Here is a 13,035-nt window from a genome sequence, read left to right on the forward strand (position 1 = left end):
GCTATATATTTCATGTTGTAGCAGTCCTGGATGATGACCCAGCACGTGTTCATTTTAAGAACACTTTCAGAGCAGATCTGAGCAAAGAAGGTATCAATGTGAGATTTCTAAAGATAGCAACAGCACTTGACCCAAGGTTTAAGATTCTGAAGTGCCTTCCAAAATCTGAGAGGAATAAGGTGTGGAGCATGCTTTCAGAATTCTTAAAAGAACAACACTCAGATGTGAAAACTACAGGACCTGAACCACCAAAAAGAAAATCAACCTTCTGCTGGTGGGATCTGACTCGTATGATAAAAATCAACATGCATGGGATCACTTCACTTTGGATCGTTATGGAGCAGAACTTGTCATCAGCATGGGTGCAAGTCCTCTGGAATGGTGGCTGAAGCATGAAGGGACATATGAATTTTTAGGGCATCTGGCACATAAATATCTTGTGAGGGCAACTACAACTGTGCCATGCAAATGCCAGTTCTCACTTTCAGGTGACACTGTAAACAAGGAGGAGGCAGCATAATCTCCTGCAAATTGTAACCAAACTTGTTTGTCTGAGCGATTGGCTGAACAAGAAGTACGAATGAGAGGACTTGTAGGCTCTAAAATTTTACATTGTTTTATTTTTGAATGCAGTTTTTTTTGTACATAATTCTATATTTGTAAGTTCAATTTTCATGATAAAGAGATTGCACTACAATACTTGTATTAAGTGAATTGTAAAATACTATTGTTTTTTACAGTGCCAATATTTGTAAAAAATATAAAGTGAGCACTGTACACTTTGTATTCTGTGTTGTAAACGAAATCAATATATTTGAAAATGTAGAAAACATTCAAAAATATTTAAATAAATGGTATTCTATTGTTTAACAGCGTGATTAATTGCAATTAATTTTTGTAATCGCTTGACAGCCCTAGTTTTAACACATAAAACGTAGATTTAAGGCCACTCTAAACTATTTGATAGTGTCCACTGAAGCAGATGTCTGAAGACTGCACTGAATCAACGCTGGAAGTCTCTTTTGGGTGGGAGTGGGGTGTTTTTGTGACCATTTTCATGTTAATACTGTTCAGTACCTTAATCATTAGGTACTCAGTGACACAGACCCTATTAATTCCAACAGCAGAATCTCTTGTATTATGCCACTGAATATCTCTGACATATGTTTTAAGAAACTATATTTTTAAAACAATCCTCGAACATATCCCTGCAATTAGTTTTTCAGTTCCATTTTTGCAGCCATTCCAGCATACTTGTATTTTACTCTATAAACCAGTCCAAAAATGTCCACAGTGTGAATAATATAAATTGCTTGAGTGGTTTTTATGGGGTGGTGTGCAAGCCAGAAACACTTATGCTTGAACAGCATCATAGGCACTTAACTGGGAACAACAGGCTTTATTCAAGAATACCCTGAAGTTTGAGAACTATAAATCCAAAATTCATTATAAGCCAGTGTCATTTGGCATTGTTGGTTTTAAATTAAAATTGTTTAGGTTTTTATCATTAACCAATAAGGACGATCAAAATTATATGCAAGCTTGTTGCTGCACGCAACAAAATAAATCCAAAAGTATTTCTAGACTGTTATCCATTCCATCTAATTTGACTTTCCATGACATTTAACATTCAAATTCCAGACCAGAAATATTTCACTAATACTGCCCTTCAACTTCAAATAGGATCAATTATGTAGATTTTTCCCCTAAAATTATAATTCTGTTTCTTACAAGATATATGAAAACATATAAACGTATTTACTTTACACATTACACCTCTCTCTCTCTCTCTCTCTCTCTCTCATACACACGCACACACCCACCCACACACCCCTCTCCCCCCTTTCCTGACTTTATGTACCAGCATGCCGTAACAGATTTTGTTAATAACTCATGACAGGCTGGGATTTCCAAAGAAGGCCAAGGGAGTTGAGCACCTTGTACTCATTGAAATTCAACTGCAGTTGGGCACTTAACACGCTCAGGCTCCTTTGAAAATCTCAGCCATAACTTTGACAGGCAAATATTTATTCTTGAACCTAAATAATTGGTGGATAAAGTGAATGTAGCTGGACAATTTTCATATTATTTTAAAAGAAAAACACTGATGAAAATTCAAAAGAGGCGAAGAGTGTATTTGTCTCCCTTGCAATGCATTTAAACCTGCTCATCTGAAAGACTGCAGATATTCATAATAAACCAATAGATGGTCTAAACCATGAAATGACATGAGGATTCCATTCTTAAAGCCACTAAACACTTGGCTGACATTTGATTAAGGAGGAACATGGATACTATGTTGTCCTTAATCGCCCCCTCTGTCAACACCATAGCTGTTCCTCCATTGAGGAGTGATCTAAGCAGGCCATATGAGTGAAATTGGCGCTCCTGTAGATACCAGAAGGCAGTGTTAGGAACAGTAGTCTCATTAAGATGCAGAGATTAGAGCACATGCAGTAGCAATTAAAAAAGACTCCTTGCTCTATACAACCAGTGCTCCTCAACCCTGACCTGAAATGATTAATCTAGCAGGTGGTCAAGTCCCGTTTCAATCCTTTACCAACACTGCTAGTAAGAATGGCAGTTTTGGTGACAGACAATTGTACATCAAGGACCTGACTTAAGCCACTATTTTATTCGCAAATTAATACCTATGAGATGACTATGACTTCAGTTCTCTACTATCCAGGGATAAGTTTGGATAAATAACCTAAAGATATAAAGGTTCTATATTCCATTATCAATCCCCAGAAGTTCATAATATTTTTATTTCAGTGAATGAGAAGTGTGCTATAAGCAAAATACTATCTATATTTGCATTACTACAGCTGCTCATTGCTGAAAATCAAAAGAAAAAAAACCAAAACAAAACCTTACTTGGGTCACGACTGTTGTACGGCCATCCTGAGGCAGATAAAAAAGATGGCACTGGAGAGCTTGCCCTGCTGTCAGTCTCTACTTGCTGTGTAATATGACGCACAGTTTCTTTATTTTTTCTGTTCTTTCTGCGTCCAGTTGGTTGCCAGCCATCCCCTGCTCCTTGTTCTGAGAAAGTGTTCTGTATTGCACTATCCTTGGCAGAACGCAATTCATTCCCTCCATAGTGAGATGGTGAAATTTGCTCCTCTTTGATACGCAAAGACCCATAGCCCATGTCACTGGACCAAAGAGACTGGGATGAAATGTCATCATGGCTATCTGTTTTTGGTTCCTGATCCTCTTTTCCATAGCTGCTCCCTCCTTCATGACAGCTAGCAATGGCCGAATCTCCAGAAGAGTTCGCGGGACTTGTTCGTCGAGCTAACCACGGAGAAATACTCCTACCAGCCACCACTGCTGAAATCAAAGCATCTGTACTACTGCTGGAAGCGGCCCCAAGTTCATAATCAACAAGATCATCTGAGGCATCAGACTTTATACTTATGTCAAGAGCTGCCTTTATGAAATTGTGACAAGCTTGTACAATATCAGTCATCTGGAGATAGCTAGCAGCTGACATCACCTCAATGACATTTCTGCTCGTCAGTGCTAAGTGTGCAGAATACATGAAGTCAATGATGGCTTTAAAGCCCTGTGCAGTTACAATGTCTAAATGAGTGACTGTGGCCTGGTCAGATGTCTTCTGCACCTGGCAGTAAAGAGTCTTGAAGTAGCGGCTGCTCCCGAGCAGGACATTTTTGTGAGCCTTAAAGATCTTCCCCTCCACTATAATGCAAACATCACAGAGGATGCCATGCTGTCTCTGCTCATTGAGCTCACGAAGCAGATGACGGTAATGGGAGGCAATCTCCATATCTTCCTTTCGGTTATTCATTTGGGAATCTTTGTGTTTCCTCGTCCACAGACTCTGGAGGGAGAAAGGAAAGCATTACCTCAAAATGCAAAACAAATGTAAAAATGTATTTTGTCAATAGCACTGGTGAAAGGAACTGAAACTGCACCACACTAAATGCTCTTCGAGGATTATCTTGTCATCATAAAACAAAAATTATTTCCTAGCACAGATTGTGTGTTCCTTATGTGATTAATCTTAACCATGATGCTAGTATTCAAATAATTCACATTATTAAGAGCAATCAGAGTGGAAGTTCAACTCCCTAATATACAGGAACATCTCAGACATTATTTTACATGTACCACTGATTATACTTTAAATTAACACAGGATTACGGTGAAAAAGCTTGTCAGTAAGGGCTTGTACACACAGTGGGATAATGCACACTATGGGAGGTATGATTTCTAAAGTGCAGTAACATGTTTTGCATTAATTGTTGCGTGAATACCCTGCTGGTGTGCACTAAAGGTTCCCTAGTGTGCTTTAACATAGTACTGTTTCAAGCAGCACTAAGTCAGAGAACACTAGGGAATCTTTAGTGCACACCAGCAGTCAACATGGTCCAATTAATGTGCAACATGTTAGTGCTGTAGACAAGCTGTGTGTTACTGAAATGGTCCTGGTAAAATACCTGTCAGTTTTTATCATTTAAGACTTGATAAATAAGAACTAGAGTTGAAACTATGCTAATGGATGCAAACCACTGAATAGTATCCTGTAGCAGTAGTATTTCCTTAGGGGGGAAAAGCCCAACTTATGTACAGCACACTAAATACTCTAAATCCTCAAACAGTAAAAGTCAATTGAAACTAGCCATTTACTTTGCTATATTGTTGCTTTGGGGCTATAATGCCGTTACAGTGTCAGAGAAAAAACAGATCTGAAACCACATTTCGGAAAATTTTAAATCCCCACTCAATCAAGTAAAGTTTTAATGTATAAAGACTATGAAGTTAATTTCACCTGAACTTTAACTCATTTTCTATTTACGATCAAAACATTTTTACAGGTTTCAGAGTAGCAGCCGTGTTAGTCTGTACCATTTTTAGTGTCACAATAAATTTATTTGCCAGGCATACTTTTTGAATGGAATGGATTTGATTTAGTCTCTATATAAACACCCTTTTTTCAATCAAGGGCCCCTAAAACACTATTTGTTCACCAAATACTGTGGATGTATGCATAGTAAGGATTCTCTGACTTCCAAAACAATATCTTTTGCATCAGACTTGGACTTTTACCCACCAATTCAGAAGACCCTTATAGCAGATTCCTGCCAAGCCTGGATGACGCTACTAGCGTTGCCAACATCAATATATATTCCCTGACAATCTTTAATTTAAATGTATAGTTTTGTTTTGTTGTTTTTTTTTTTTTAACTGCCAGCAGAAGTCTTCCCTCTTAAAGCTGCTAAATGTTCTAACTTGTTTCTTCTAAAGAAATTCATAAAACAAGATGTGTTAAGGTTAACATTTTTTCCATAACGCAAGTAGGATCAAATTCACAAGTGAAGTGATAAACTACTATTTAATTATTATTTTTAAATACTCCAATATCAGCATGAACATAGTCCACATATGGTTTCCATATAGCATTAAATAAGTCACCTCTGTCTTAGAGTGACAGAATCTGAACCCAAAATCTTCAGGAAAAAAAGGAGAGAGAGAAAAAAAAAGAAGATCAATAGTATGCTGTAAGACCTCTCCATTTGAGGGACCTCTCTGATGACTTCAAACTTCAGAAGGTGAGCTACTGTTTCACACATTGCTCTGTCCGCAGAGGTTCCTTGAGGTCTGCAAGAAGATAACGGTCTCAACAGGAATGTGAGAATTCCATGGCATAGTATCTTCTTTGACCAGTGACAGTTGAAAACAGTAGCCTCTTCCAAGGGAGGAGGAATCCTTGGACAGGTAGAACTGGTAGCCATGTGTTATTTTTGGTGTTTAAATTCCAGATGGAGTAAGCCCTAGATTTTCCTCCTTGGGAATATCTATCCTCTTCCTTGGGAGTAACCAGAAGCTCTTTTAAAGAAGTACCAGGGAAAACAAAACCCATAAGAGGGCTAGACTTTTTGGTGCAAATTAGAAGAGGCTGATGCTATGTACCTGCAGAATATCTGGAGGACATCACTGCAGGTAAATTTCCAGGTTCAACCAGTAGTCCTCAGGATATAGGTGTCCTGAAGATTGCACTGGAAGCCATTACCCATGCCACAAATCTTAGCCCACGTCTACACTACTGCGGTAAGTCAACTTAAGTTTCACAACTCCAGCTACGTGAAGAACATAGCTGGAGTTGACGTAGCTTAGGTCGACTTAGAGGTAGACGGGAGACACTCTCCCGTTGACTTATCTTGCTCCTCTTGTTCCCAGTGGAGTACCGGGGTCGACCGGACAGTGAACTGCCATTGAGTTAGCGGGTCTTCAGTAGATCCACTAAATTGACCCCCTGTGCATTGATCACCGGAGCATCGATCCAGGGGTAGCGTAGACATAGCCTTAAGACCCTATACAAGCGACAGACAGACAGACAGACAGACAGACAGACAGTCTTCTCTCACCAAAGTGAGAGAACATTTGAAAATCAGTTCTTCCAATGTTTGGACTTGAAAGGAAAAAATTGTTAGAAATACTGTGATTGAGGATTTGACTGCCACAGCTCCATAATTTTGCACCAGTGGGCTCCTGAAAGCCCCCTTCTCAGATGGAAGGACAGTATTTTTGATTAAAGAAGCCACTAGTGCATCTACTTTTAGAGGCTGTAGAAGTCTTTTTGCCTTTTGGGAAATTGGAACCACCATATAGGATCAGATGAGTGGTCCATCATCCATGCATTCATTCAAAGGAAGATGCAAGAAATCTCAGTTATGAAGTGAACAGGTTTTTTATATATTTGTCTTCTTTCCTTTTGGTGTTCTCATTCCAACATGAAAGTTTACATGAAAAGGAGCAACTTCTTGGACTTGGTTGGAAACAGGCTCCCCTTGGAGTTACTGTTCCTCATTTTGCTATGGATAATATCAAGCATATTTAGCAACATTTTCATCCATCTTGAAGAATTTAGGCAGCAACAGCCTTTTGTGGGTTTCTTCTTCAATGCCTTCCATCTGAAGTTCAGAGAATTTCTTTAGCATTTGATAAGGAAGACTTCTGCCACTACTTGTGTTTCCCTCAGCTTACTTTGACTATATGTATGTTTTTTCTTTGTGTGTTGTCTGCCTTCTGGCTATACATCTCATTACTAGTTATCTTCCAACAGAGAAAAGCCATTTGTACCACAGTGATGAAATCAGTGCAAGTGTCTAGACTGAAGATGGCTAGGATAAAGGAATCTGTGCAAGCTTGTGATGTGAATCTCCTGGTGCCTTTCTTAGGTTTTTTTGTTTGTTTGTTTGTTTTAAATTCAAGCAGGGCTTCTTTAACTAGATCCTTTTGAGACTGAGCCCCTGGAGCTAACCTGAATCAATCTTTACTAGCCTTGTCCTTACGGACAGAGCACTTGCTAGCCTCACTGGATGAGGAGAGCTTCTCACTGGATTTGGCTATTTCCTGTTCAGTATATTCTTACTAGATTCTAGAGCCTAGCAATAAAGGACCAAGTATCACCTTCCTTCCCACTCACCAAGACCTTGGCAGAAGATGCAGCCTCTGGGCAGGATGAAAGAATCACTAACCAAAGAAGGGCAGGAGTTGGATGATCCTAGTTTGCTTGCCCATATTTCTAAGGGCACTAAAGAGGAAGCAGAAGGCTGGAGGATACATTTGGGGGGTGAAACTCTGGACTCTCCCCCAAAATGTTTCCCTATGGGCCAGGCTCTTTGGAATGTAGGCCATGCAAATCTGCCAGGTATCTTGAGGAGGAGGGCTGGCAGTAAGTAGCTGTGGCATTGTCAGACACGATAGAGGCAGACTGCATGAGAACTAAAACCAGTTTGGAGTGTGGATTGGCCCAAAGAAAGTGGGGGCTCTCAATTATTCTGCTCTGAGTTCATGCTCTACTAAAATATTAAGTATAAGAGTGGTAAGAGTACTGGAAATGAGACTCTGCAGGACCATGAAAGGTGGCTTACTGCAAAAGCACTCTAGTTTTATTACTGTAGCACCTAAAAGCCTTAGTCATGGACCAACATCCCACTGTGGTAGAACAAACACAAACAAAAAGACCTGTCCCACACAGGTTACAATCTAAGGATAACACAATAGACAAAATAGAGTAAAACAAAACAATGAGACAATATTGGTCAGCATAACATACAATGGCCTCAGCAGTTAGACCACTGATGTGCTATCAACTTTTTCTAGGTATCATGGAAAAATAAAAGTTTAAGGACAGTTTTGAAGGAGCATCATTCGATAACTTTGCAGATGTTTATGGGGGCACTCCTCTCAAGCGTGATGGACAGCACAGGAGAAAACATGAAAGTGCTTGTTTAAAAGTTTAATAAGTAGGCAATGGAGGGTGGCATCAGCAACCAATCAGAGGCGGGAGTCAACTTCTCAATAGAGAATGACATGACAGGTAGGGTGGAGACAGGCCATGAAGATCCTTGAAAATGAAGACAAGTTGCTCATGTTTGATGCAAAAATGTACTGCATGTTGAGAATTTTCTAGTCTTTGGGTTCTTAGATTCATCTACTTGAGGGAAGGGGAGCACGCTAGCTTGGAGACTAACAAAAATCACTCAACAGTAAATCTGAAACTGGCAGAATAGCTACAAAAGAAAAACAGAACACCTCACTACTGGAAAGAGACTGAATTTCTCATTCCTGCTTCCCTAAACTGAAGAGAGTCTGGAGACAAAGCCAGGAGGACACAAAAAAATACTTTCTGCCATCAATTGGCAAGGTGATGAAACTACTATTTGTGAAGACTAGTGGCTATCGCAACAAGAGAATTCCACATTATCTGTCACCTTCAAATTTGTGCGCAATAATAAGAATATTTGTGTTCAGTTTGACTAGTGAAGTTCAACATCTTCCAATCTGAGAGAAACAGTTATAAATTACTTGATCTGTGTGTCACAGAACCTGTCACCTTATATGCTTTGTTCCACATTCACCTTTTATAAAACATCGTTGTACTTTTTATAGAAGAGGTCTTTGGGGGAGAAATTAAATATGCCTCAAATTCAGAAGAGTTAGTTAGTTTTTTGTCTACCCATGTCAAACTAGAGCATCCGTTTTATGTCAAGGACCAGTAGGGAATTAGCACAAGTTAAATTTAAGGCAATTTGCTAGTAGTTAATTCAGTAAGCTTCAAAATCCTCCTCTCCCGTGTTCCAGTTTTACACACTGCTTTGTGGTTTTGGTTTTCTACCCTACTTTGTGATTAGATATAGCTATTTATGAGAAATAATGGAAGGAGTTCTATAGAAATGTAGCCCCTCCAACTACTAATGGAAGCACCTGAGACTAAAGAAAAATAAACTGGGGAGTAGAAGTCAATTTTATAAAAATGGATCATCACATAGACAAAAATATTAAAATGTGAGCTTATGAAAGCTCTTTTTAATACTCTGAATAAGATTTCAATTAACTCAGATTGGATTACTTAGGCCGGAGTTCCTGTTAGTATTTAAATGTAATGTGGCTTCTGAAAGAGTTAAATAGAAATATTTAATATGAAAAGTCCTAGTTTTGAAGAAAATGACAGGTTTTTTTAAATGAAAATATTTACTAGATGAAGTCATACATGTGCCAAATACATTTCTACTAACACAGATGAAAGATTTCAAAAAATAAAATAATAAATAAGTGACAACTTCTGGAATGATTTCACTAACTATAATAGAGTCATTAATAGATGAACAAAATTAAAGAAACATGGCATCGGGGTATTAAAATTCAGGTCTCAAATTAACAAACTTGAAAGTTTTACTATAAAGTGTATGAATTAGCATTACTCTAACTTTGCTTCATGAGGGGTTTTAGTTCTATATTTTGAAACATTTACTCTATTGTCTCCACATCTCTGTCTCTCTCTCACACACACACAGTCCTCTACCGATCTCTCTGACATGCTTTAATTCTCCAAAGTCTAATGTTAGTAAGACTCTTGAAAATGTATCTATTTTTGTTTAATATGAAGTCATCCATATGAAGTCATCATTCATTTATTCTTCACTAAGCCTTTACTTGTATCCTGCATATTTCAAAGATGTCTTACTTTTTATAATTTTGTCCCAAATTTCAAATACTTGCATGTGTGCATAACTTTACACATTGTTAGTAGTCCCACGAAAGTCAGTATGTAACAAAGTTAAGCGCACACACAGTCTTTGGTTATCAGAGATTAAAGCCTCATTTTACAAACAGGATCCATCTATAACCAAACTTTAGTATATCTAGCTTCATGTCAAGATACCCAAAAACACATAAGGAAGCAGCCTTTAAAGAAAGCATGTGAGAAGTATGAAGAGTTGCTGAGTTTGGAGAGAGTACATGATTTAAGATTTAGCCTATATCTCAGTCAAAAAATAGAATACCACGAACAGACAAGTTCTAGTTTTGGATCAGAACAGTCTGCACCGTTATCGAAAGCAAAATGTAAGTAAGAGCTGTACTGGCTTTTTTGGCAGACACATTCTGTTACCAATATTTCACTCATCACACAACAGTATTATCTACTTATATAATTACTGATGTCATTAAAAATATTTTCTGAAACTATATTTATTTAGGAAGTTAACCTGTTTACAAATCCTTGCCATGTAAATATCAGGAGACAAAACAACCATTACAACAATGAGCTTTCGAGAAACTTACAGTAATAAAATAGAGATCTGATGATTAAATAAGGTGTTACCATATTACAGAGTGAGCATCTTTATACTACTTTATAACATGATGTTTTGGTGATTTTATAAAACTGAGTGAAACGTCTGATTACACATTTAACAAAAACAGACAGATCTATCAATTGTTAATATTTGAAAAAATTGGAAAGTAACTTTTTTTTGGCAAGTGAGTATACTCCAGGTACTGAATAAATGGTAACCAAATAGCTAAGTAACTATTTGTCCTCCGTCTATATTGTTGGGTACACAATTGGTGTGTCAATTGTTCCATAACCATCACCTCCCACATTTTTGAATGATTCCTCTAGTGTTGGACTATTTATCTTTTTCCAAGGCTACCAGTAGCCTTGCAGCTACTAGCAGATGAGAGATTAATTCTTCACTTCCTTGTGTGTGACCATTTCTGCTAGAAAGCCCAGGAGGATTACCAAAGAATCATTTGGTAATAAATATCCAACAATTGTGGTAGTGTAATAAGCTGCATCCAAATACTCTCTAATGACTGGACATGTCCACCATATATGCACAAATCTCCACTCACTCCACAATTTCTTCAGCACTTATCACCATTCAGTCCCCCCTCCCCCCCCGCCCCGCTCTCTATATATATTAACCTGACCAATATTAGGTACCCTTGAAAAAACATCTTAATCTAAATCTCAGATTGAGATTGCTGATCCTCTTTTCCAGATCAAATCCCATTTCTCTTGGGTAATGCGTCTATCCAGATCCTTTCACCAGTATGTCATGTGATGTCACTAAAATTTTAGTTTCATAAATTCTATCTGAGCATTGCTGTGTATTCCTCCTTAATTCCACTGAATTTTACTTTACACAACCCATTTCCAATACACAACTATCACATGGAAATTTCCAGCCTTTAGGAAAAACTTCAAACAGAATGTATCCAAGTTTAAAGTGCTGTATAGTTTCCTACTTGGAAAGTATTCATTGGGGTCACAACAGATACAGATTTCAGAGCGGCAGCCGTGTTAGTCTGTATCCGCAAAAAGAAAAGGAGTACTTGCGGCACCTTAGAGACTAACAAATTTATCTGAGCATAAGCTTTTGTGAGCTACAGCTCACTTCATCGGATGCATACAGTAGAAAATACAGTGGGGAGATTTTATATACACAGAGCCAGAAGAGTACCCAGAAGTTACCTACTACAGGACAGGCCCAACAAAGAAAATAACAGAGCGCCACTAGCCATCACCTTCAGCCCCCAACTAAAACCTCTCCAGCGCATCATCAAGGATCTACAACCTATCCTGAAGGATGACCCATCACTCTCACAGATCTTGGGAGACAGGCCAGTCCTTGCTTACAGACAGCCCCCCAACCTGAAGGAAATACTCTCCAGCAACCACACACCAAAAACACTAACCCAGGAACCTATCCTTGCAACAAAGCCCGTTGCCAACTGTGTCCACATATCTATTCAGGGGACACCATCATAGGGCCTAATCACATCAGCCACACTATCAGAGGCTCGTTCACCTGCACATCTACCAATGTAATATATGCCATCATGTGCCAGCAATGCCCCTCTGCCATGTACATTGGCCAAACCAGACAGTCTCCACGTAAAAGAATAAATGGACACAAATCAGATGTCAAGAATTATAACATTCAAAAACCAGTTGGAGATCACTCCAATTTCTTTGGTCACTCGATTACAGACCTAAAGGTGGCAATTCTTCAACAAAAAAAATCTTCAAAACCAGACTCCAATGAGAGACTGCTGAATTGAAATTAATTTGCCAACTGAATACAATTAACTTAGGCTTGAATAAAGCCTGAGAGTGGATGGGTCATTACACAAAGTAAAACTATTTCCCCTTGTTATTTCCCCTCCTACTGTTCTTGTCAACTGCTGGAAATGGCCCACCTTGATTATCACTACAAAAGGTGCCCCTCCTTATCCCCCCCCGCCCCGGTTCTCCTGCTGGTAATAGCTCACCTTTCCTGATCACTCTTGTTACAGTCTGTATGGTAAAACCCATTGTTTTATGTTCTCTGTTTAAATAAAATCTCCCCACTGTATTTTCCACCTTATGCATCTGATGAAGCGAGCTGTAGCTCACGAAAGCTTATGCTCAAATAAATTTGTTAGTCTCTAAGATGACACAAGTACTCCTTTTCTTTTAACAGATACAGAGCTTCCTCAAAAAAAAAAAAGGTATCAACACCACATTTATAAAATATCCATTAATGTGGTATGAACCGAGGTTGAAAAAGTAGGGCACCACCAACCCAGACCTCCATCTACAACAGTCTGTCCAATTTCCTATGGTAGTTACATAAGATACTAACAACCAACCCACTGCTTACCTTCATTGCAGTGTTAGCCCATGTTAACTGCACTCAAATTAGCCTACATCACATGACAGCAGTCACACCG

General features: G+C 38.6%; 1 protein-coding gene across 8 annotated transcripts in view; it reads right to left on the minus strand.

The window, feature by feature from the left end:
* The window catches only part of ZBTB46 (zinc finger and BTB domain containing 46), a 109,031-nt gene that overhangs the window by 75,006 nt on the left and 20,990 nt on the right, over positions 1-13,035 (minus strand). For all 8 annotated transcript variants that reach the window (XM_073308924.1, XM_073308923.1, XM_073308919.1 and 5 more), the window contains one exon: positions 2,878-3,847. In XM_073308924.1, coding sequence (XP_073165025.1) covers positions 2,878-3,814 — 937 coding nt within the window. In that variant the 5' untranslated portion in view covers positions 3,815-3,847. The remainder of the gene's footprint in view (positions 1-2,877; positions 3,848-13,035) is intronic.

This window comes from Lepidochelys kempii, chromosome 13 (genome assembly GCF_965140265.1).
Source record: "Lepidochelys kempii isolate rLepKem1 chromosome 13, rLepKem1.hap2, whole genome shotgun sequence".
Classification (NCBI taxonomy): domain Eukaryota; kingdom Metazoa; phylum Chordata; order Testudines; family Cheloniidae; genus Lepidochelys; species Lepidochelys kempii.